The sequence below is a fragment of the Papio anubis genome, chromosome 2, assembly GCF_008728515.1.
Source record: "Papio anubis isolate 15944 chromosome 2, Panubis1.0, whole genome shotgun sequence".
Lineage (NCBI taxonomy): Eukaryota > Metazoa > Chordata > Mammalia > Primates > Cercopithecidae > Papio > Papio anubis.
In genome coordinates this window covers 92,751,100-92,776,150 of record NC_044977.1, presented here as the reverse complement: position 1 = coordinate 92,776,150, position 25,051 = coordinate 92,751,100, and the positions used below count along the sequence as shown (strand labels likewise).

Genomic DNA, 25,051 nt, shown 5'->3' with positions numbered 1-25,051 from the left:
GGGTGACAGAGTGAGACTCTGTCTCAGAAAAGGAACAGCAACAAAAAGGTGTTAGAGAAGTTGCATGGATAGCGCCTGGACAGTTGAGGAGGCAGGAGGAAGAACGGGTTGGTGGAGCAGCATGTGCCAGTGAGGGGAGCTGTGGACGAGCAGTGGGTTGGCGCCTAGGTTATGGCGAGAATAGTGGCAAGTGGATGTTGGTACAGCTCAGGACCGATGTGGGAGCATGGCCAGGACCAGCAGTGAGCCTGTGGGGACGAGACCCTCTTGCCTAGCCAAAGAGTGGTTGCAAAGGCAGGGGGAGAACGGTGCTGTCCTGCTGGGGAAGCTAGGCCAGGGAGGAATGCTTGTATTGCTGCTCTGTGGAACCAGAGGCATTCTTGTCAGAAGCGAGGCGGTGACGCAAAAGTGGGGCAGCTGAGCCCTGGATCGGGCCCTGCCCCAAGGGTTCGCGGGTGTGTGTGTGGCATGCCTTGGCCCCATCTTCTGTCCCCGAATCCTGCTGTTTTCATGCGTCTATTCTTAATAGACGAACTTTAGAATTGGTTTGTCAGATGCTTAATAAGAAGCCTCTGCAGACTTTGATTGAAATTGTGTTCAATTTATGGATTAGGAGGTTTTTGTCTCCTCACACATAAAAGTTCTATCATCCAGGAACGTATATCTCCCTGGATTTACATCCTGTTGCCAAGTTGTATGCTTAGTCCTTACCTTTCTGACCCACCGTAGTTCATCTTAGGTAGGTGATGGTTTTTGTTACTGTTGTGAATAGAATTTTAAAAATTAAATTTAAGGCCGGGCGCGGTGGCTCAAGCCTGTAATCCCAGCACTTTGGGAGGCCGAGATGGGCGGATCACGAGGTCAGGAGATCGAGACCATCCTGGCGAACACAGTGAAACCCCGTCTCTACTAAGAAATACAAAAAATAGCCGGGCGAGATGGCGGGCGCCTGTAGTCCCAGCTACTCGGGAGGCTGAGGCCGGAGAATGGCATGAACCCGGGAGGTGGAGCTTGCAGTGAGCTGAGATCCGGCCACTGCACTCCAGCCTGGGCTACAGAGCGAGACTCCGTCTCAAAAAAAAAAAAAAAAAAAAAAAAAAATTAAATTTAATTATCTCAAAAGCCCAAGAAGAAAGTTTTAGGAAGGCAGGCCGTGGTCACTCTCCAGCTTGTCATGAGTCGGGTGGGACTGAAAGCTCACTGTAGAGAGGTTCCTGGCCCGTGACCCCTGCCATCTGCTGTCACATGGACCTGACATTCACCTGACAAGCCGTGTTTTTGTCGCCTTTACCACTCCCAGTGGCAGCTCCTGCAACCTATGCTTTCTTCGCATTTGCTCCTGTTCTCTCAGCTGTTCACTCATCTCACTCACGTCTTTGTTCCTTAGACCCTGGCCGTCTGCATTTCTCTTCTGCCACTTAAATTCGTGTTTTCCTTTTTTTTGGAGATAAGGTCTTGCTCTGTCACCCAGGCTGGAGTTCAGTAGTGTGATCATGACTCACTGCAGCCTCGATCTGTAGGGCTCAAGTGATCCTCTTGCCTCAGTTTCCCGAGTCGCTGGGACTGTAGGCACACACCACCATCCCTGGCTAACTGCCTCTTATATTCTGAACTGCTTGAGGGCAAGGACCAGGTCTTGTCTCTCCTGCTGATGCTGGTGGCCAACATGTTGCTGTGTACATGCTAGAGACTTAAGCAATGTTTAATTTATATTTTCTGTAGAAAAGCATGAAGCTGTAACACATTTAAAATCCTATATTTGTATAAATAGCTTTAACATTTCAAGTTATTTCTCTAGAATGTGTTCCTAATATAGGATTCTTATATTCTCTCTCTTTTTTTTTGAGGTGGAGTTTTGCCAGAGGTTCGCTCTTGTTGCCCAGGCTGGAGTGCAGTGGTGCGATCTCGGCTCACCACAACCTCTGCCTCCTGGGTTCAAGCGATTCTCCTGCCTCAGCCTCCCGAGTAGCTGGGATTACAGGCATGTACCACCACGCCTGGCTAATTTTGTATTTTTAGTAGAGACGGGGTTTCTCCATATTGGTCAGGCTGGTCTCAAACTCCCGACCTCAGGTGATCCACCTGCCTTGGCCTCCCAAAGTGCTGGGATTACAGGTGTTAGCCACCATGCCCGGCCTTCAGGATTCTTATAAGAATATATATAACTTCTTATAACAGAAGTTATGTCTGTTTCATGGTGTGGGCTATATAGGGTTTTTTTTTTCTTTTTTTTTTTTTGTGGAGTTACTCTCTATTGCTCAGGTTGGAGTACAGCATCACCATCTCCACTCACTGCAACCACTACCTCCCGGCTTCAAGCGATTCTCCTGTCTCAGCCCCCCGAGTAGCTGGGATTACAGGTGCCCACCACCATGCCCAGCTAATTTTTGTATTTTTAGTAGAGATGGGGTTTCGCCATGTTGGCCAGACTGGTCTCAAACTCCTGACCTCAAGTGATCCTCCTGCCTGGGCCTCCCAAAGTGCTGGGATTACAGGTGCGAGCCACTGTGCCCGTCCGGCTATGTATTTTTTTTTTTTTTTTCTTTTTTTTTGAGACAGAGTCTCGCTCTGTCGCCCAGGCTGGAGTGCTGTGGCACGATCTCGGCCTACTGCAAGCTCTGCCTCCCGGGTTCATGCCATTCTTCTGTCTCAGCCTCCCGAGTAGCTGAGACTACAGGCGCCTGCCACCACACCCAGCTAATTTTTTTGTATTTTTAGTGGAGACGGGGTTTCACCATGTTAGCCAGGATGGTCTTGATTTCCTGACCTCATGATCTGCCCGTCTCGGCCTCCCAAAGTGCTAGGATTACAGGTGTGAGCCACCGCGCCCGGCCCTATGTACTTTTAAATTGCTGTATTTACTGAAGCTTCCTAGATAACTATGTGAATTTATCTTCTTGGGCTCAGTGTGGTGGCTCATGCCTGTAATCCTAGCACTTTGGGAGGCCAAGGTGGGCGGATCACTTTGGTCCAGGAGTTCAGGACCATCCTGGGCAACATGGTGAAGCCCTGTCGCTACAAAAATTCTCTGGGCTTGGTGGTGCATACCTTTAGTCTCAGTTACTTTGGAGGCTGAGGTGGGAGGGTCACCTGAGCCCAGGAGGCAGAGGTTGTAGTGAGCCGTGATTGTGCCACTGCACTCCAGCCTGGGTGACAGAGCGAGACCCTGTGTCAGAAACACAAAAAACAAACAGTATCTTCTGCTCTCCCATTGCCATGTGGGGTTATTTGTTTGTATCAAAGCTAGGCATCTTTCAGTGTTCCATGCCCAGTTCTGGACTAGGGGCTGAAGTGGGTAAACAGATGAAAAACCATGGCTCCACAACACAAGGGACTTAACGGTGTAGCTGGACATGGGCCAGGCTGACTGAGGTGTAAAGATAGTATGAATCCTTTAAACGTCCCTTTTCCCCTCCAGGGTTGGGGTCTGCTGGGTCCCCGGAATGAGTTGTTTGACGCAGCCAAATACCGAGTGCTAGCTGATCGCTTTGGCTCCCCTGCTGACAGCTGGTGGCGTCCTGAACCCACCATGCCCCCTACTTCCTGGCGGCAGCTGAATCCGGAGAGCATTCGGCCAGGGGGACCTGGGGGCCTATCCCGCTCTTTGGGCCGGGAAGAAGAAGAGGATGAGGAGGAAGAGCTAGAAGAAGGGACCATAGATGTTACCGACTTCTTGTCCATGACCCAGCAGGATTCCCACACCCCACTCAGGGACTCAAGGTACAGATTGGGGATGGGGATGCAGCGGAGGCTGGCTGTGCCTTGACACGGGGATGGGCGAATGTTCTCTGCTAGCTTTCTCTGAGATGGGAGTGCCCTGCCTCACATTGCAGCCTGTGTGTCCCGTCACTCAGTGTGTGTCTGCCCATTCTTGGGGGACAGCCAGCTGTGGTCTTCTATGTGGCTGGGCTTTTGCAGAACAGCAGCACGGAGAACCTGCTCTCTGCTGTCTTATCTATGTGAGGGAATGGAGGGCGCAGTCCCCATCCAGTGTGGCTGTGGGAGGAGCAGAGATGCCCGGTTTCCCATCCATTTCATGCCTCCTGGCCTTTCGGCTCCCTGCTGCAGTGCAGTGTCCTCACCCTTACATCTCAGAGCCTCAGGGAAATTGGTCCAGGAAGAGAGAAGATTCTTTCAGCTAAACTTTTGGTCCTCCCAGGGGGAGTTCCTTTGAGATGACAGATGATGACAGTGCTATCAGGGCTCTGACCCAGTTTCCACTTCCCAAGAACCTTCTGGCCAAGGTGATTCAGATTGCAACGTCATCCTCCACAGCTAAGGTGAGTTGGGTCTCCTAGAAGTGTGTGTGGGGGCCATTTACTTGGTCATGTCTGGTGTTCCCCAAAGGCAGGTTTACAGAGGGCTGAGGGGGCCTGTTCCTCCAGCCCACACCTCGGCCAGCTGGTGGAACTCCGGCGTGGAAGGAAAAGCAGTCAGTGTGACAGAATGGAGGTCAAGTCTTAGCAGCACAGGGCGTGGGCTGGGGGCCGCAGGAGCAGAAGACCCATACCTGTTTTGGGTGGTGGATTGTCAGTGGGGAGGGCTTAGAGGTGTGGGTCTTGGTGAGGTATGAGTTTCTCTCTTGCTACCAGGCAAAGGGGCTTCGGTTAGGCAGAGCTTCTGTCCGGGTGCAGGGCCTTTTTTGCTCCCGCAGGATGTGCCGGGTTTTTAGCTCATGCTGACAGCTTCAACCCACAGCTGCCACGAAGGTGCTGAGATGGCTGGGCTAGGAGGGCAGGTGGTGGAATTGCCCAAGCACTGTCTTCTGCCGTGGAAGTCGAGGTATAGCAGGAGAAGCGAACCTGGGACTAGAGTGCCCGAGCCCATGGGCCTGCTCCTGGCTATGCAGCAGCACCTCTAGCATGGCTCATGCCGGGCACCTGCTGAGATGGTGGCTCCTTCCGTCTCTGGGCTCCTTGGCATTCTGAGAATGCCCCAAGTCTCTTCCCATTCCCTGCATTTCTGTAACCATCTCTCTTGCCTTCCATGTAGAATCTCATGCAGTTCCATACTGTGGGCACCAAGACCAAGCTGTCTACACTCACCCTGCTCTGGCCCTGCCCCATGACCTTTGTTGCCAAAGGGCGCCGCAAAGCAGAGGCTGAGAATAAGGCGGCAGCCTTGGCCTGCAAGAAACTGAAGGTGAGTCCAGGAAGGTTCTGGATGTGATGCATGAGAATGTCTTGAAGCTCCCCTCTGCCAGTGGCAAATGGGTCCCATTTTTTAGGAAATGAAACCACCACAGCAGGCCTTTTGCCTGGCACAAAGACAGCTGGTCTGCAGGCCTCGCTTGTAGGCCCTGTGGCTGTTGCCACAGCTTTCCCAGAGCCCCTGTGGAGATGCTTTGACTGTGCCCCAGCCTTTTCCACACTGTTGGCCTGAACCTGGTGAGGCCGGGAGGATACTTGCTCATTGTTCTGAATAGTATAAAGCCGGGAGGAGCCGGGCCTGTTTTGAGAGGCAGACCTGGTGTCCAGTATGATCCTGATAACCCAGGTTTTGTGGCCAAAATGAATAATGTGACTTGTGACTGCAGTGAAGATTGAGGAAGCAGTCAGCATCAAGGTAGAGACAGTGTGGCAGACAGCTGGCAGTTCTCTTTCTTTTGACACAGGGTCTCTGTGGCCCAGGCTGGAACGTAGTGGCACGATCATGGCTCACTGCAGCCTTGACCTCCTAGGCTTGAGCGATCCTTTCACCTTAGCGTCCTGCATAGCTGGGACCATAGGTATGTGCCACCACTCCCAGCTAATTTTTAAACATTTTTTGTAGAGACAAGGGTCTCACTGTGTTGCCAAGGCTGGTCTTAAAATCTTGGGCTCAATCAATCTTTCTGCCTCCACTTCCTGAAGTGTTGGGATTGCAGGCATGAGCCACAGCTCCTGGCCATGGCAGTTCTCTTTAAAGGGGCTGTGGAGTTAGCTGATGGCACAGTAGTGGGAGGGCGTTGGGAGTGTGTCTGACTGCCTGAGGAGTTAGTAATCTCAACCCATGTTGGTGGAGGTTTAGTTTGCAGAACAAGACAGAAATGGGCCTGCTTTACTCTGAATGGTCAGGTGCACCATTTCATGGGTGCAGTTGGCCCCGGGAACCACGTTTTAGTTATAGCTGATGGTCAGGGGTAACAAGAACCTGGAGAAAATGAGGAAGAGGGGACAGGCAGGTGGTGAGATAGAAGGCATAGATGTGCTACCTGTGACTCGAGGGCAGAACAAGGACTGACTGTAGAACTGGAGGCATCTGAGCTTTGGCCTGACGCACACGCACTGAGCAGAGGCACCTTGGCATGGTGGGGCCTGTCTGGGAAGGAACAAGCTTTGCAGTGACTGGAGGGCCATTTGTCAGGCTGGTGGGTAAAACCCATGAAGTCTGGGGAGAGGGCGGAAGCCTGTTCTTGCAGCAAGGAGCTTGTGTTGGCACCTCCTGCGGAACGAGGACCAGATTCCTGTCCTTGAGGTCCTTACAGCTGATGGTGCCAGCATGCCCAGAGGCAGGGGGTTGGCCCCTGTTGTGGAAAGACTTCTTTAAGGAGGAAGTGTTTGATCTGGGCTCCGAAGGGCGAGCAGAGTCCAGACATTAGAGGTGACAGGAACACAAGACTAGTTTTACCCGCGTGCCTGAGGTATTGGAATGCCATGTTTTATCTCTGGCGAGGTGGCTTTAGGTATGTAAGGAGGTAAGACACAGTGTTTTCCTTGCAGTGGTTTGTTTGATCAAGTTGCATTATAATCAACATTTATAGGAAACTCCACGTGTATCTGTATATGATGGGGTTACAGATGGGTCAGGTGCCATGTAGGGACTGGGAGGTGGGATGGAAGGATTGGGGGAGGAAGGCTTTGATGAGGCAGCAAAGGAAGAGGGAGTCTGTGGGGTGTATTCTAGCGTCATCGAGGGCCTGGTCTGGCTGGTCTGAGGGTACACGTTGGGAATTCACGGAGGTGACAGGGGCCTATTGTGGTGTTGGAGGGGCTCTAGTCGCACAGTGAGTGGTTTCTCCTCAAGGCCTTCCCCAGACGTAGGGCTGTTCTGCTGTGACACATCAGGTTTAGCTTTTCTTGAATTAACTTTATTATTATTTTCTTCAAGACAGAGTCTTGCTCTGTCGCCCAGGCTGGAGTGCACCATCATGATCTCCGCTCACTGCAACCTCTGCCTTCAGGGTTCAGGTGATTCTTGTGCCTCAGCCTCGCTAGTAGCTGGGACTATAGGTGCTGGCCACCCGCCTGGCTAATTTTTTTTTTTTTTTTTTGAGATGGAGTCTCGCTCTGTCGCCCAGGCTGGAGTGCAGTTGCACAATCTCGGCTCATTGCACCCTCCGCCCCTCCAGGTTTAAGCAATTCTCTGCCTCAGTTTCCGGAGTAGCTGGGATTACAGGCGCGTGCCACCACGCCCGCCTAATTTTTTGTAGTTTTAGTAGAGGTGGGGTTTCACCATCTTGGCCAGGCTGGTCTTGAACTGCTGACCTCATGATCCACCTGCCTTGGCCTCCCAAAGTGCTGGGACTACAGGTGTGAGCCACCGCGCCCAGCTAATTTTTGTATTTTTAGTGGAGACAGGGTTTCACTATGTTGGCCAGGCTGGTCTTGAACCCCTGACCTCAGGTGATTTGCGTGCCTCGGCCTCCCAAAGGGCTGGGATTATAGGTGTGAGCCACTGCACCTGGCCTGAATTAACTTTAGTTCATTTCTTAAAACGTTTATTTTGGTAAGTTTACATTTTCCTAGTTCATAATTTCTCCCTCCATCACCATGTCAGCCAAGATCCAAAATCTCTTAGACATTACTTGGCACAACTTCTGCCTCAGAGCTCCTGAGCTTGTCTGGGCTGGTTTTGGGGAGCCCTAGAGCATAGACTGAGTCTTGCATGTCTCCCTGCAGAGCCTGGGCCTGGTGGACAGGAACAATGAACCACTTACACACGCCATGTATAACCTGGCCTCTTTGCGTGAGCTGGGTGAGACCCAGCGCCGACCATGCACCATCCAGGTGCCCGAGCCCATCCTCCGCAAGATAGAGACCTTCCTGAACCATGTAAGAGGCCCTGCATCCCTCATCACCCTTGCCCCCTGTAGTCTGCCTCCATCTCTTCAGACTGAAGGCCTCTACCTGCGACAGGCAGTAGTACCTCCCCATTCTCTTCACTGAGATTGGGGCCTGGGAGCCCCCTGGCCTCAGCAGCCCAGTCTTGCCCACAAGGATCCCGGGGCAGTCACGGACTAAATTAATCCTGTGCCCAGTGGGTTGGGCCACAACATCTGACCCAGGCGGATCCTGCAGAGTGGCTGGTTGGGTGGTAATGAGGAATTTCTTTTTCATTGTTTTGCTTGACCTCCCTGCCCCCCAGTACCCTGTGGAGAGTTCATGGATCGCCCCAGAACTCCGGCTGCAGAGTGAAGACATCTTGCCCTTGGGCAAGGACTCAGGGCCTCTCAGTGACCCTATCACAGGCAAGCCCTATGTGCCCCTGTTGGAAGCAGAGGAGGTACGTCTCAGCCAGAGTCTGCTAGAGCTGTGGCGGCGGCGAGGGCCAGTCTGGCAGGAGGCCCCCCAGCTACCTGTGGATCCACATCGGGATACCATCCTCAACGCCATTGAGCAGCACCCGGTGGTGGTCATCTCTGGGGACACAGGCTGTGGGAAGACCACACGCATCCCCCAGCTGTTGCTGGAGCGCTATGTGACCGAGGGCCGCGGTGCCCGCTGCAATGTGATCATCACCCAACCTCGCCGCATCTCTGCTGTGTCTGTGGCACAGCGGGTCAGCCACGAACTGGGCCCCTCCCTGCGCCGGAACGTGGGCTTCCAGGTGCGGCTGGAAAGTAAGCCCCCAGCCCGAGGCGGGGCCCTGCTCTTCTGCACTGTGGGTATCCTGCTGCGTAAGCTGCAGAGCAACCCCAGCCTGGAGGGTGTGAGCCACGTCATCGTGGATGAGGTGCATGAGCGGGACGTGAACACAGACTTTCTGCTGATCCTGCTCAAGGGCCTGCAGCGGCTCAACCCGGCCCTGCGGCTGGTGCTCATGAGTGCCACAGGGGACAATGAGCGCTTCTCCCGATACTTTGGTGGCTGCCCTGTCATCAAGGTGCCTGGCTTCATGTACCCTGTTAAGGAGCACTACCTGGAGGACATCCTGGCCAAGTTGGGCAAGCACCAATACCTGCACCGGCACCGGCACCATGAGGTGAGGGACACCCCCATCCCACCCGAGGCTCCTGGCCTTTCCTCCATGGATGCCCCTCCTCCCTGGCCCTGGGGCTTGGTGGCCTGGGGCAAGTTACCCTCCCCAGTCCTCAGTTTCCTTGATAGAAACTGAGGACTAACCCCACGTGCGTGGCACGCATGTGAGGATTGGAGTTGATGTCAAGCGGCTCCGTCTCACTGAGTCAGGTGGCTGTGTCCTTGGCATGACCCCTTACCCCGGGGCTGTGACTGTGGCCTCTCTTCCCCCACCCCAGTCTGAGGATGAATGCGCACTCGATTTGGACCTTGTGACTGATCTGGTTCTGCACATCGATGCTCGTGGGGAACCAGGTGGGTGCCTCCCCATCTGCCCCATGCCAGTCCTGGCCACGCTTGCAGAAGCAGCTGGCTCATGCCCCAGGGCTCCTTTGCAGGTGGGATCCTGTGCTTCCTGCCTGGGTGGCAGGAGATCAAAGGAGTGCAGCAGCGCCTCCAGGAGGCCCTGGGCATGCACGAGAGCAAGTACCTCATCCTGCCAGGTGAGAGCCCGGGCAGAGGGATCAGGGACCTTTGGAAACCAGCCTGGCCTCTGTCCTGGGGACTGACCCAACTGGGACTCCGGGGGTCCCGGTTTCTGACCAAGCCGCAGCACTTTTCACTGGGCATAGTGTTTATCTGCACCTGTTTCATCAAAATGGGGTCAAAATCCTTGCCCTGCCCACATTCCAGGGGGGAATTCTGGTGGAAGCAGTGCCCATAACCAGTGTGTGTCTTGCCCACCAGTGCACTCCAACATCCCCATGATGGATCAGAAGGCCATATTCCAGCAGCCTCCAGTTGGGGTGCGCAAGATTGTCTTGGCCACCAATATTGCGGAGACTTCCATCACAATCAATGATATCGTGCATGTGGTGGACAGTGGGCTGCACAAGGAAGAACGCTATGACCTGAAGACCAAGGTGGCACCTACCTCCTGGGCCTGGCCAGTCACTGGGGGAGGGACTCCGTTTCGAGGTGGTCTGCAGCCCAGATCTACCTTAGACCTATTTTGTGTGTCTTGAGAAGGCCACGCTTGTGGGGTCTCAGTGTTCCTGATGTTGGGGGCTGGTGAGGGTTACTCGGAGTGGGGAAGCACTGAGGAAGTGGTATCTGTGTGCTGCTTACCTGCCCCCTCCTCCAGGTGTCCTGTCTGGAGACAGTGTGGGTGTCAAGAGCCAATGTGATCCAGCGCCGGGGCCGAGCGGGCCGCTGCCAGTCAGGCTTTGCCTACCACTTGTTCCCTCGAAGCCGGCTGGAGAAAATGGTCCCTTTCCAAGTGCCAGAGATCCTGCGCACGCCTCTCGAGAACCTGGTGCTGCAAGCGAAAATCCACATGCCTGAGAAGACGGTGCGGTGGGGTGGGGCGGGGTGGGGGCTGGCCTGGGGACCGGACAGGTGGGAGGCAGGCTCATGGCGGGCTCTGGCTCTGTTCGTCTTAGGCGGTGGAGTTCCTGTCCAAGGCTGTGGACAGTCCAAACATCAAGGCAGTGGACGAGGCTGTGATTTTGCTCCAGGAGATCGGTATGTAGGGGCTGGGCTGGGCTGGGCCGGGGTGTAGCTCCTGAGGGTGGCACTGACAGCTGAGCCATTGCAGGGGTGCTGGACCAGCGGGAGTACCTGACCACCCTGGGGCAGCGCCTGGCTCACATCTCCACCGACCCCCGGCTGGCCAAGGCCATAGTGTTGGCCGCCATCTTCCGTTGCCTGCACCCACTACTGGTGGTCGTTTCCTGCCTTACCCGGGACCCCTTCAGCAGCAGCCTACAGAACCGGGCCGAGGTGGACAAGGTCAGTCCTGACTCTTTCCTGGAGCCCTCCACCCACTGCTATTCTGAGGGGGCGTTGTCTAGCCCCTGCCTGTGACCCGGCTGCCCTCTTCTCCCCTCCCAGGTGAAAGCACTGTTGAGCCACGACAGTGGCAGTGACCACCTGGCCTTTGTGCGGGCTGTCGCCGGCTGGGAGGAGGTGCTGCGTTGGCAGGACCGCAGCTCCAGGGAGAATTACCTGGAGGAAAACCTGCTCTATGCACCTAGCCTGCGCTTTATCCACGGTCAGCTGGGCCCACGCCTGCTTTCCTGAGCCCCTCCCGCCCCTCCCACCCCCACTGAGCTTCTGTTACCCCCAGCCTGTGGCTAGGGGCTGTAGGTTCACTGCACATTCTGTCTCCCTAGGACTCATCAAGCAGTTCTCGGAGAACATTTATGAGGCCTTCCTGGTGGGGAAGCCCTCGGACTGCACCCTGGCCTCTGCCCAGTGCAACGAGTACAGTGAGGAGGAGGAGCTGGTGAAGGGCGTGCTGATGGCCGGCCTCTACCCCAACCTCATCCAGGTGCTGCCTCTGGGAGGGAGTGGAGTTCACCAGGTCCCAGCCTCCTTCCCTGTCTGCAGCTCCTTGCTCAGCCCCACCCATCTTTTCCTCCATCCCTGCAGGTGAGGCAGGGCAAGGTCACCCGGCAGGGGAAGTTCAAGCCCAACAGCGTCACATATAGGACCAAATCAGGCAACATCCTGCTGCACAAGTCGACCATTAACAGGTGAGGGCATGCAGGCCTGGATGGGGCAGCTGGGATGGTCCAAAAGGGTGGCCTCACCAGCCCTGTGTTCCCTAGGGAGGCCACACGGTTGCGGAGCCGATGGCTGACGTATTTCATGGCGGTCAAGTCCAATGGCAGCGTCTTCGTCCGGGACTCCTCTCAGGTGCACCCGCTAGCTGTGCTGCTCCTGACCGACGGGGACGTGCACATCCGCGGTGGGTGCCTGCAGGCCTCCTGCCCACCCCACTCTGCAGCTGCTCCTCTGGGGCCTGGCCTCACCACAGCTTACCACCATCTTTTCCGTTCCCTCAGATGACGGGCGCCGGGCCACCATCTCACTGAGCGACAGTGACCTGCTGCGGCTGGAGGGTGACTCGCGTACCGTGCGGCTGCTGAGGGAGCTGCGGCGGGCCTTGGGCCGCATGGTGGAGCGGAGCCTGCGCAGCGAGCTGGCTGCACTTCCCCCCAGCGTGCAGGAGGAGCACGGGCAGCTGCTTGCACTACTGGCAGAGCTGCTGCGAGGACCGTGTGGCAGCTTTGATGTGCGCAAGACAGCTGACGACTGAGCCCTGCTTCTGCTGGGGCTGTGTACAGAGTGCAAATGTTTATTTAAAATAAAGTTCTATTTATCCCTTGTGACCACTGCTGTCCACTAGGGGCTCCTCTCTCAGGGCCTCCATACACTGGGCCACGGTTCCCCAAAGAGGAAGGAAGGTAGAAAAGAGAGATGCTTATTGCTGGGGGACAGGGGCTGCCTGTGGCCCCAAGTCTTGAGAGAGAAAGAAGGGGGTTAGAACCTCCTTCCTTCGCCAAGAGCAGGAAGCAGCCGTGCTGTTAACCAGCCCAGTCCCCTGGCACAGCTGCTTCTCTGGGTACCCACCACAGGAAGCCTGTTAGAACTGTCACTGTGCTTGTAGTTTTGGACAGTAAGTGTCGAGTAGCCCTTTACCAGGCAGACTGGGGGAGAGTTCTGCAGGCAGCCGAGGCCCAGGGCTGTGCGGCACAGTGGTCCTTCCTGTATTCACATCCACAAGTTCATAGCCGAGGGGCTGAATGCTGAGGTCATGGAGATCATGTGCACACTGCATTTCATTCCCTTGATGCAAGGGGGTAAGCTAAGGGCAGGAGGATCAGGGAGGTAGATGCAAACCGAGACACAGAAGCATGGAGCCTGTGTGATGGGACATCAGGCAGCTTTATTTACTCTTAAAACTGTTACAACAGAATCACAGACTGACACAGGTAATGGCTGAGCCATAAGCAAATCGGGAAGTACAGAACTGTCCCACCCCAAATGGCTGCGGAGTACACATCACACAGGGCCTCTGGTCCTGGCCTTCTCAGGTGCTCTGGTGTGCAGGATCCTTCGAGGGAACTCTGACCACTCCTATTGTCTTACCTAGAGAGCATGCCACTTGGGCCACCTCCCCCCAACCCTTGGCCAAAGGAGCGAAAGGACCTGGAACCTGTCGTCAACCTCAGCATCCTCATGACCCTGGGACAGACGCAGCAGAGGCAGCAGGTACTCGGCCTGTGCTGTTGCCCCTGTGGTGTCTCCTGACTACCCAACCCTCACTGTTTCCTTCTCACTTTCATCCCAGCAGGCCCTTCCTCCTGCTGACGAAACACTGGCTCCCTCATGTTCTGGGCACAGCGGAAGTGTTCTGCACGTGGTCTCTATGGAGGAAAGCTAGTCCCCCCGGCCCAGGCAGCACTTCCTCCGTGAGGCCCTGCAGTTTCCTGGTGTGTGCCTGGGGAGCTAGAGACATGGTGCCAAACCTCCATAAGGCACTGCCACCTCAGAAAGGGGGAGGAGCTGTCAGGCCCAGGACTGCCTCCCTGCACATGGAGATCAAATCTAAACCTAAGCCAAGACCCCTACCTTCTCCAGCTCCAAGGGATGCCAGGACCAGAGAACGGCAGAGGTCAGGAGGGGCCTGAGGAGGCCAAGTCTGGGGCAGCCTCAGAGGCAAATCTACACTGTAGCCAGTCCCCTCCAGAGAAGCCCTTGGAATCTTCCAGGCCATTTCACTACAAACTTATGTTTGAATCCTTTATTAGAAACCATGCAAACTTTAATACAAAAAATACAAGTGCAATAAGAATCTTTGTGTCAATACAGTTCCCAGGATTTCTCCTCACTGCAGCCATCCCAAGGCCTAGCTGGGATGCCCTCTGTGGGCCTCGCCTCTCCTCCCTCCCCTCTCCAGTCAGGGCGTAGGGGAAGCAGATGGCCTTAGTCTCATGCCTTTTATTTTTAAATTTCCAGACCTGATTTCCCACTATCCGCATGAGGGTCCCCTGGACATGAGGGCTTGCATGTCCTAGGGTGCGGCTGCCGGCCTGAAGGAATTCCATCTCCTGGCCCTTTCTTGTTCTCCAGCCCTGGCTTTGTATCCTAGGGCTGACCACCAGATCCCAGGGAATGGGAAAGAGATGCCAAAACCAGCCTCTTGGTTAGAAAAGAAAAGCAGCATACACACAACAAAATGGCAAAACCAACCAGTGCACGCTCCGAGAGCCCCTTGTGTGCCCGACCGGCTCACCAGCCACAGCCTCTGCACCCCTCTTCCCTGCTGCACCGCCTCCAGGGCCCTAAGCTGCCCACATCCTCCAGCGGGGGTGGTGTAAGGATCTCTCCGCCCTGTTCCCTCTAACACTTACTGAGGACTTTCATATAGACATGGCTTCAACCTGCAGAACTATTTCGCCAGTTTTTAGGTTATTAGAAAAAAAATAAAAGGACAAAACAAGAAAAATGTGACAGCAGCTAGGCGGGTATGTTAAGCATGGGAACAGGCAGCACTGACCCCAACTTGGGGCAGGGCAGCAAGAAGGGCTGGGCACCACCTGCATGTGGGGGGGGGGGGCATTTGTGGCGCCAAAGGGAGAGGCAGTGGCTTAAGCGCCACAGTCAGCGTCCTGTCACCACTCAAACTCCGCCTCCACTCTTCCCTCCAGGTAGATCCAGGAAGGAGGGAGGGCATGTCAGTTTCTTTTGGGTTTGGACCAAAGAACCAAACAAAGATGAGGGTGGAATCTAGTTCTCCTCTCCTAGATCCCAACTTAGCCTCAGCCACCCCAACCCCCTCCCAACCTCCTCTATGGAGCAGTGGCGCAGTGATGGGGCAAGACGAAAGCAGGGAGCTGGGCCTGGGCTGGAGCGTGAGAGGAGGTGTGGGGTGGGGCTGCTGCTGCGAAGCAGGAGGGAAGGCGAGCCTAGCGGGCTGCCGGGCGCCCAAGCGCTCACTGGTCTAGTGGACAGTCCGGGAAAGGGGGCCAAGGACCCGGGAGCCCGAGTTGGGGCCGCCAGGGAAATGTGGGGGGCGGGAGACAATGTCGGCCCCGTGGTCGGTGCGGGCCCTGGCGTTTGCCCGGAACGTCAGCCTGTAGGTCTCAATCTGCAGTGACATGGGAGGAGGGAAGGGAGAGGGGAACAGGGGAGACAAGAGGGGAACACGGGGGAGACGGAAGACGAGACCAGAATGTCATCATTAGATGCCTGGAAAATAAAAGGTTACTTCGTTAAAATTTAGGCCACACTCTAGTCAAAAACAAAGGAGTTTCAATTTGCGGCCAGTGGCAGGGCCCCTGGCTGGCCCTTAGGCCGAGCCCAGCCACTTACTTGTCTCCTGGATCTGGCTGTCCAAGGTCTGGGCCTCCCTTTGGTCACCACTCCCTGACAGGGTGGGGTGGCCATTGAGGCCACTGGCTGAAGTGGGGGCGCCAGCTTCAGGCGCTGCCTCAGAGATGGCCGGCTCCTCCCCAGCAGGGGGGCCCGGACACAGAGGAGCCTCGCTGCCACCGCCCTCAGTCTACAATGAAACAGTGGGGGAGACAGTGCAGGGTCAGTCGGGAGGGGAGTGGGATGGGTGATGGTGGTGGGTTTCACACACAGCCCCCACCCGTGCTGTCCCGGCACCCACTGGCTTAAGGCACAGTCGCTTGGAGAATCCCAGGCAGGTGCCCTGGCCCCACCCACCCCACCTCACCTGGGAGACCGACTCCCGAGGGTCGGGAGCAGCTGGGCTAGTGACACTCTCAGAGCCCCTCTGTGGCATGTGAGGCTCTGATGAAGCCTCTCTGAGGGCAGAGGTGCCAGGCCTCAGGCTGGTACCAAATTAGCCATGACAACAGTAAGCAACAAGCCTGAAGGGCAGCCCCCCAAAGGGTGCAGCCCATCCTCCCAAACCCTCCCTGGACCCAGGCCACCCCCTGCACACCCTAGGGTCGTCAGCAGCTCCCGGGCAGCCCTGCCTGGACATCTGTCTGGTCAGGAACGCAGGCACTGAGGCTTTGTCTGTGCTGGGCACCTTTCTGGGACCAGGGGTCCACGGGAGGCAGAAAGGAGGTGTCCAAGGAGGTATAACCCAGGGAGACTGTGGAGGCCCAGAGGGCTTCATAGGAGAAGGACATTTGGGGGACATGGAACACTCAGTGTGAGGAAGGCAGAGAAGAGAGAACAGCTGTGAGAGGTCACTGGGGAGCTGGAAAGCCTGTGTCGCCAAATACCCAAAAAGTGACAAGGCAGAAGTGGTTTCTAATCGGCATAGTGAGAGAAATAGGCCTCAATTAAAAATCGTAATTCCAGAACTAATAAAGAAATGGAGATAATATGAGTAAGGAAAAGCACACAAGGCTTGGGGTCAGAAAAGCCCAGATGTGAATCCTTGTCCACACTCGCTCACTGTGTCCTTGGACAAGAGACTAAAGTCAAGTTAACACCCCACTGAGATGGGCGCGAGAACGGCATCCTCACAAGGCGTGGGGGGCACGAACTGAGAGCCTGTGGCAGCAAGGACCCCCTAGATGTTCGTGGAAGCTGATCAAGGCTTCAGTCAGAGCATCAGGAGAGGATGGGACAGGGGACGGGCTGGGCACTGGCTGGCACTGGGGAGCAGAGGCGGAAGGGAAGGCCCAGGGCAGCGGTTCCCGGCCCCTCTCCCCTGTGCACCTGAACCCGAGCAGCAGCAGCCTTCCTTGTGCTCGGGGCCTACAAGATGCCCCTCATGGGCCCCCCACCCGCCGATGACAGGGAACAAAGGACAGACAGCATCTTGGCACACAAAAGGTCTCACAGTACTGTGGAAGGAGGAAGGGAGGAAAGAGGAGAGAGGGAAGGGAGAAGAAGGCCCAGCCAGTCACCAGGATGTGAAGCTCTGCCACTTGAGCTCTGTCCCAGAGCCCTGCACAGGGAGGCCCCAGGCAGGCCCTGCAGAGGCAGGCCCCAGGCAGCCTGCTGTTGCTGGCAGCCAAGAATGTGCTGTCCTGCTCCCAGCCCAGGAACGGAGCCTGACATGGGGTGGGAACCCACATTCCCCTCTTGTGTGACAGCTGGAGAGAACTGTGTGGTGCAGAACCCCCGCTCGCCTGGTGGTGGTCTGTATCCCAGCCCGTGGCCTTCTAAAATGCCTGGATGGGCTCAATTAGGAAGGCCATGGCTCTCAGGAGCAAGGTTCTGCCTCCAGCTGACAGGTGAGGGGTGGCTGGGCTGGGGCCTCTTCACTTCTGCCTCAGTCAGGACTGATGATACACGATGGGAAAACAGCAATGGTGTGGGTGAAGACATGACTCCTGAAGAGACTGAGGGGCGGTGACAGGTGCCTACCTGTGAGGACCCTGACCCTAGCTGCATAGTCCCCACCCCTCCCCAGCTGTGCCTCCCCAGTGACCCACTCGCTACCTTCACGGCACCTCCTGCAGGTAGGTGGCCCACATTATCAAGGGATCCCACCTTGGCCTGGGCCTTCTCCTTGAAGTTCAATTTCTGACTTTCAATCTTGACATCTCCTCCACCTGGAACCACAAAGAAATTGGTCACCTAGGGTGGCAGAGGAATATCCCTGCAGGCAAAACCAGGACTGGTGATATGCCCAATCTAGAAATGAGAAAGATGTGACCTGCTTCTGGGTGGCAAACGAATAACAGTGAACACGTTTGTCTAAAGAGGGCTTCTCTTATCACAGTGAGGCTGAGACAATCTCTCCGTCCAGCCAGTGGGAATATCTCCAAGAGAAGGAACGCCATCCCTTCCACCACCCCACGCCACAGCCACCGAGCTGCAGGCCAGGCTTGGGCAGGCCTGGGGCTCCGAGCACAGCCTCCGGGACGAAGCCTCTGCTTCTCTACTTGGTATGGGAATGCCCTCCCGCTAACTGGGCCATGCAGTGCTTCTCAGGTACAGCCTCACTGAATTCTCATGAATGCCCTGTCATCACGGCCACGGTCCCTGCTTCACAGCTGGTAAAACATGCTGCAAAAGAGAAGGGACTCACCCAGAGTTACCACCAAACTGCTGATTGACAGGGACAGGTTGTGAAAATTGTCTGAGCCCCTAACCGTATCACACTGTAGCAAAAAGAAGGAATGATAAAAAGGAGAGTGGCCCCGAGGCTGTGTGCTGAGAAAGGAAAGACATGGACCAAGGCAGGCCCGCGGGATCTAGTGACCTCAGGCTAGGACGGGGAGGGAAGGTGGTCTGAACTCAAGCCCAGAGTTCAGAGCTCACTGGCCAGAGTGTGCCCATGAGACGGAGGGGAGGGGTGCGGGATGAGCTGCCGTCAATGAGTACCCAGCCCCTCCTGAGCCCAGCAGCGTGGCTCCCCTTGGGCCCCTTCTCCTGTTCTTCCTTCTCCTCTCAGCTCACATGGCAGACCTCCATGCACAGCTTCTGGCCAAGGTCTCCCGGTGTCCCATACTGGGAAACTTAGCCCTGGCAAAATCTAGACCCTAAGTGACTCAGTGCCATTAGAGAAGGAAGTATCTCATAGGAGTAGATTTCCCAGATAAAAGGGGGAAAAATGGTTAAGAATGGAATTGTTTAGATCTTTCTAAATAGAACACATTCTAAACTGGATCACACTCTTCACTGAGAGGGAAAGGGAGTTTTTTCTTTCTTTTTGGAGACAGAATTTCACTCTGTTGCTCAGGCTGGAGTGCAGTGCCACACTCTTGGCTCACTGCAGTCTCTGCCTCCCAGGTTCAAGCAATTCTCCACAGGCATGCACCACCACACCTGGCTAATTTTTGTATTTTTAGTAGAGACAGGGTTTTGCCATGTTGGCCAGGCTGGTCTCAAACTCCTGATCTCAAGTGATCTGCCTGCCTCGGCCTCCTAAAGTGCTGGGATTACAGGCATGAGAGACTGCGCCCGCCCTGAGGGAAGAGAATTTTGCCTTCACCTTAACTGGCCTGTGGTGGCTAGCCTTCTGGGATACCAGGTCGGCCAGCCAGTGTGCCTGCTGCTGCAGCAATCCTACCCACAGATCTGCTGTAGACCCAGGAACTAGGACACAAGGCTGCAAGGATACTAGCCAAGGCAAGAGCCCAGCCTCTGCACAGTGACTTCCACAGGGCTGCTGGGCCAACCATGTTGCTGGAAGGAAACTGCATTAGTGCAAGTTGCTGAACGCCTCCCATTCTCCTGCCAGGGCTAGTGGCTGATGCTTCACTGGTTGGGAGCATCCTTTGCTTCTGAACCTGACAGGTGGGACCTGAACACTGCTCTCTATACAGCTCCTTCAGCAGTAGTTCCTGTAATCCTCGTTTAAGGCAACCCAGGTTCTCAGCTCAGAGTGCACCGCTTCCCCAGGCCTAGCTCAATAGTGCCACGCACACAGTGGGCACTCAAGAGAATGCCTGTGCGGACGGCTGTCGTAAGAGACTGATCCTTCTCCACTGAGAGGTTAGCACCTGAACTCCCGCTCCCTGACAGAAGGAGGACTGTATTGTTTCCACCGCTGTGTCCTGGGTAGTCTTCATGGGACGCTAAAGGCAGAGATGAAACCCTTGCCAGCCAGCGGGCTGCCCAGCTGGCCCATGGCAGGACTACATACCCTGGAAGTCCCAGTGGGCAAAGGAGGCGCCACTCACCAGGCTTGTGCTTGATGTTAGCCTTAGACCCACACTTGGAGGAGACCTTAGAGATATCCACTTTCTTGTTCTGAATCTGAACCTGAGGAGAAGGACACAAAAGACTCATTCAGAGAGAGGGTGTATTATCAGAGCCAACCCCATGCTACCTTTTAAATCTTCTCCATGTTCAGGGTTTCTCACTCCCTCTGTAAGCTGCTGTCTCAGTCTGTTCAAAGACAGGGTCATCTCCCTAAATACTTACAAGAGCCCTTGACCCACCCTGGCCCTGCTCTTCACTTCTTTTCTTTTTTTGTTTTAGATAGAGTCTCGCTCTGTTGCCCAGGCTGGAGTACAGTGGTACGATCTCAGCTTGCTGTAACCTCCGCCTCCTGGGGTCAAGCAATTCTCCTGCCTCAGCCTCCCGAGTAGCTGGGATTACAGGCATGCACCAATACACCTGGCTAATTTTTTGTATTTTTAGTAGAGACAGGGTTTCACCACGTTGCCCAGGCTGGTGAACTCCTGACCTCAGGGGATCCACCCACCTCGGCTTCCCAGAGTGCTGGGATTACAGGCGTAAGCCACCGTGTCTGGCCTTCACTTTTTTTTTTTTTTTTTTTTGGAGACGGAGTTTCACTCTTGTTGCCCAGGCTAGCACGATCTTGGCTCTCCCCAGCCTCCATCTCCCGGGTTCAAGTGATTCTCCTGCCTTAGCCTCTGGAGTAGCTGGGATTATAGGCATGCACCACCACGCCTGGTTAATTTTGTATTTTCAGTAGAGATAGGGTTTCTCCATGTTGGTCAGGCTGGTCTCGAACTCCTGACCTCAGGTGATTCGCCTGCCTCAGGCTCCCAAAGTGCTGGAATTACAGGCGTGGGCCACTGTGCCCGGCCACCAGCCTTCACTTCTAACCCCACCTCCAGCCAGACCAAACCACCATTTCCACACCCCACAGGCTTTTCTGTGCAGACCCTGTCCATGCATGCTCCAGACAACTCTTCTGTCATTTCACCAGGTCCAAACACCAGCATCAAGGCTCCATTGAAATATCCCCTTTGTTCCATCTCAAAACCTTACCCATCAACTCCTCGCCCAGAGAAACCTGGAATAACATACTTACTTCCAGTCCTTTTCAATGCATTTTCCCCTTGGCGGGGGAGGGGGTGGTGTGCGTGTGTGTGTTTGTGTGTGTAATCATAGTATTCCTGCTTAAACCATGTTATAACAATTTTCCCAGCCAGGTGCAGTGGGTCACACCTGTAATCCCAGCACTTTGGGAGGCTGAGGCAGGCAGATCACCTGTGGCTAGGAGTTTGAGACCAGCCTGGCCAGCATAGTGAATCTCTCTCTCTACTAAAAATACAAAAATTTGCATTTAAAGGTGGTGCATCTTGGCCGGGCGCGGTGGCTCATGCCTGTAATCCCAGCACTGGGAGGCGAGGCCGGGTGGATCCGCGAGGTCAGTCCCGAGACCATCCTGGCCGAACACGGTGAAACCCGTCTCTACTAAAATACAAAAGCAGGCCGAGATGGCGAGCGCCTGTAGTCCCAGTTACTTGGGAGGCTGAGGCAGGAGAATGGCGTAAACCGGAGGCCCGGAGCTTGCAGTGAGCTGAGATCCGGCCACTGCCTCAGCCCAGGCTGACAGAAGCCGAGACTCCCGTCTCACAAAAAAAAAAAAAAAAAAAAAATAAAAAAAAATAAAGGTGGTGCATCTTGGCGGGCGCGGTGGCTCATGCCTGTAATCCCGCTTTGGGAGGCGGTGGATCATGAGTCCAGAGATTGAGACTATCCTGGCTAACATGGGTGAAACCCGTCTCTACTAAAATACAAAAAATTAGCCAGGCGTGGTGGTGGGCACCTGTAGTCCCAGGGTACTGGGAGGCTGAGAGCAGAATAGGCGTGAACTTCGGGGAGGCAGAACTTGCAGTGAGCCAAGATTGCACCACTGCACTCCAGCCTGGGCAACAGAGTGAGACTCTGCCTCAAAAAAAAAAAAAAAAAAAAGGTGATGCATCTTTAGGTCTATAGCCATGCATGCCCACTGGGTTGCTGGATGGGGATTCCAGCATTCCTATGAGTGGCCCCACTATCCTTCGGTAGGAGAGCCTGACTTTCCAACACATCAACTCCAAGCAGTGTTACACTGTTCTGGTGGGTTTCGCCACAATCTACTAAATGGTGAGCTACCTTTTTGAGCCCTGTTTTCCTTTCTTTGGTGTCAGGAAATACGGTCTTCACCATGTTCCCAGAGGACAGATATAATGCCACCTGTATTTTTGTATTTGCACCCACAGCCCAAGACCTGGCACAGAATAACAACTACCCACAATCCCCAGCTTGCCAGAGCCATTCTCAGTCTTGCCTCTAAAACTCAGCTCATGCCTAACCCAAAAAACCCACTGTGTTTTCTTCCCCATCCTTCAATGCCCAGCTCAAAGGGTGCCTTCCATACGGCCTCACATGGCTCTCGCTTCAATCCGTCTCTTTCTCATATCATCTCTTGAAGGGACACCACCAGGAACTATACCATAATTGCTTCACATGTTTGATAATTACATACAGAGTAGTTACTACTGTGAAAACACACAGCCTCTACTTTGTCTCATCTTTTCAAAAAGTCTGCAATTTTCCATAGACAGAAACTTGTTTCTTTTCTCCTCAATCTATAGTTCATTATACAGATATTTATAGGTATCTCCAAAATGGAAGTTAGGATATAGCACAGATACCTCCTCCTAAGTATGTGCTGACAGCAAATGGAGTCCTGCAGCTACAGAGTTGGTGGTCACACCATTGTGCTTTATCTGGGTTTAAAACAAGGTATCTTGTTATTTGTTAGGGGAAGAAATGGCCAATTCAAGAAGAGGGGGCCATGAAGGCCTCATCCAAACATCTCCCTATCCTTATCCCTCATAAGAGAGGGCATAGGGAAGGGTACTTTTACCAGCCAAAGATCTGGTAGCTGCTTAAACCAACCTAACATGGGTCTTGAAGCAATGGTGACAAGCTCATCTTAGCTGTAACCACAACAGCACATGTAAGAAGTTAACAGAGTCACTCTCCAAGGCATGGGCCCTCACCAAGATGCAGAGTCACACATTTCTTTCTTGTTTTCTTTTGAGACAGGGTCTCACTCTGCCACCCAGGATGAAGTGCAGAGGCATGACCTCAGCTCACTGCAGCCTCAATCTCCCAGGCTCAAGTGATCCTCCCAGACTCAAGTCCCTCAAGTGGCTGAGACTGCAGGTGCACACCACCATGCCCAGCTAATTTTTGCATTTTTTTGTAGAGACGGGGTTTTTGTAGAGACTATAGTCACCAGGCAGGAGTGCAATGGCACGATTTCAATGCACTGCAACCTCCCACTCCTTGGTTCAAGCGATTCTCCTGCCTTAGCCTCCCGAGTAGCTGGGATTATGGCACGCGTCACCACGCCCAGCTTTTTGTATTTTTAGTAGAGCCAGGGTTTCACCATATTGGCCAGGATGGTCTAGAACTCCTGACTTTGTGATCCACCTGCCTCAGCCTCCCCAAGTGCTGGGATTACAGGTGTGAGCCACCACGCCCGGCCGAGACTCTGTCTTTAAAACAATAACAACAACCCAAAAGTTAGCTGGGCATGCTGGTGCACGCCTGTAATCCTGGCTACTCAAGAGGCCGAGGCAGGAGAATCAATTGAACCCAGGAGGCAGAGGTTGCAGTGAGCCAAGATCACGCCACTGCACTCCAGCCTGGGCCACGGAGCGAGACTTTGTGTCAAAAAAATAAATAAATAAATAAATAAAAATAAAGGCCAGTGGCTCATGCCTGTAATCCTAGCACTTTGGGAGGCCGAGGCAAGCAGTTCATGAGGTCAGGAGATCGAGACCATCCTGGCTAACATGGTGAAACCCCGTCTCTACTAAAAATACAAAAAATTATCTCGCCGTGGTGGCAGGCGCCTGTAGTCCCAGCTACTCAGCAGGCTGAGGCAGGAGAATGGTGTGAACTCGGGAGGCGGCGGTTGCAGTGAGCCGAGATCGCGCCACTGCACTCCAGGCTGGGTGACAGAGTGAGACTCCGTCTCAAAAAGCAAACAAACAAACAAACAAACAAAAAACCTAGGTAGCCCACACCATGAAACAGATGTAGCTTCTGACATAAGAGTCCTATGTTAGGAATACATCCTAGAGAAATAACTTGAAATGCTAAAGCTATTTATACAAAAATATGATTTAAAATGTGTTACAGCTTCACGCCTGAGCGTCAGAGTGAGACTATGTCTCAAAAAAAAAAAAAAAAAAAAAAAAAAAAAGGAGTGGAGACTTGTAGAGTAAAAACAACTTAAGATTAAAAGAGTTGAAGCCTGTATTATAATACATACCTTATTAGTGATATTTTAAATATATGGATCAATATATGCATTTTTTTTTTTTTTTTTTTTTTTTGAGAGAGAGTCTTGCTCTGTCACCCAGGCTGCAGTGCAGTGGCACAATCTCAGCTCACTGCAAGCTCTGCCTCCCGGATTCAAGTGATTCTTCTGCCTCAGCCTCCTGAGTAGCTGGGACTACAGGCACGTGCCACCACGCCCAGATAATTTTTTGTATTTTTAGTACAGATGGGGTTTCCTGTTGTTAGCCAGGATGGTCTCGATCTCCTGACCTCATGATCCGCCTGCCTTGGCCTCCCCAAAGTGCTGGGATTATAAGCATGAGCCACCGCGCCCAGCTACATGCTAAAGTATTAACAAATAAATAATATATACAGGGCTGGCTTCAAAATACTTGGGATAGGCATATATAGATAAACCAAGACTGCTCATGTAGATAGTAAATGAGGTACCCTGTAAAAAAATAGTAAAATGAACAAAAGGTTCATTTTACTATTTTTTCCTACTTTCTACTTTCAAACGTGTGTGTTTGAAAATTCCCACAATAAAAAGTTAGTTTTTTTTGGTTTTTGTTTTTTGAGATGGAGTTTCGCTCTTGTTGCCCAGGCTGGAGTGCAATGGCACAATCTCGGCTCATTGCAACCTCCGCCTCCCAGGATCAAGCGATTCTCCTGCTTCAACCTCCAGAGTAGCTGGGATTATAGGCATGAACCACCAGGCCTGGCTAATTTTATATTTTTAATAGAGACAGGGTTTCTCCATGTTGGTCAGGCTGCTCTCGAACTCCCGACCTCAGGCGATCTGCCTGCCTTGGCTTCCCAAAGTGCTGGGATTATAGGCGTAAGCCGCTGTGCCTGGCCCAGTAAAAAGTTTTAAAAAGCTTAACTGAGCCTCACTCACTTAATAAAGCCCACCACCTCTAGGTTACAGTTCTCCCTCCTTAGGTGGCTACGTGGAGGAGTCTACAATCTGCTTCCAAACATTTCCCCCACACCACCCTGCCTCCACTGTATGCTTCAGCCTCAGGGAACCATGTGCGGCATCTCCTTCATGGGCTGGCCCAAGTGTC

At 53.9% G+C, this 25,051-nt stretch overlaps 2 protein-coding genes across 35 annotated transcripts in view; one reads left to right on the top strand and one right to left on the bottom strand.

Moving 5' to 3' along the window:
- DHX30 (DExH-box helicase 30) overlaps positions 1–12,395 on the top strand; it is a 53,470-nt gene extending 41,075 nt beyond the window's left edge. For all 8 annotated transcript variants that reach the window (XM_031663387.1, XM_031663382.1, XM_031663386.1 and 5 more), the window contains 16 exons: positions 3,419–3,720; positions 4,160–4,280; positions 4,993–5,142; positions 7,881–8,033; positions 8,347–9,183; positions 9,458–9,533; positions 9,617–9,721; positions 9,966–10,141; positions 10,363–10,569; positions 10,661–10,742; positions 10,816–11,009; positions 11,112–11,271; positions 11,393–11,550; positions 11,652–11,755; positions 11,831–11,970; positions 12,068–12,395. In XM_031663387.1, coding sequence (XP_031519247.1) covers positions 3,419–3,720; positions 4,160–4,280; positions 4,993–5,142; positions 7,881–8,033; positions 8,347–9,183; positions 9,458–9,533; positions 9,617–9,721; positions 9,966–10,141; positions 10,363–10,569; positions 10,661–10,742; positions 10,816–11,009; positions 11,112–11,271; positions 11,393–11,550; positions 11,652–11,755; positions 11,831–11,970; positions 12,068–12,321 — 3,219 coding nt within the window. In that variant the 3' untranslated portion in view covers positions 12,322–12,395. The remainder of the gene's footprint in view (positions 1–3,418; positions 3,721–4,159; positions 4,281–4,992; positions 5,143–7,880; positions 8,034–8,346; positions 9,184–9,457; positions 9,534–9,616; positions 9,722–9,965; positions 10,142–10,362; positions 10,570–10,660; positions 10,743–10,815; positions 11,010–11,111; positions 11,272–11,392; positions 11,551–11,651; positions 11,756–11,830; positions 11,971–12,067) is intronic.
- A 536-nt stretch (positions 12,396–12,931) lies between these two features.
- Positions 12,932–25,051, bottom strand: part of MAP4 (microtubule associated protein 4) — a 231,005-nt gene continuing 218,885 nt past the window's right edge. For 19 of the 27 annotated variants that reach the window (XM_009200880.4, XM_017955469.3, XM_017955470.3 and 16 more), the window contains 4 exons: positions 19,628–19,709; positions 17,439–17,551; positions 15,381–15,570; positions 12,935–15,257 (listed from right to left, as the gene is read on the bottom strand). In XM_009200880.4, the coding sequence (XP_009199144.4) occupies positions 15,250–15,257; positions 15,381–15,570; positions 17,439–17,551; positions 19,628–19,709 (393 nt within the window). In that variant the 3' untranslated portion in view covers positions 12,935–15,249. Of the gene's footprint in view, positions 15,258–15,380; positions 15,571–17,438; positions 17,552–19,627; positions 19,710–25,051 lie in introns of all 27 variants that reach the window. The other 8 variants (XM_009200885.4, XM_009200893.4, XM_009200899.4 and 5 more) reach the window with 3 other exon arrangements.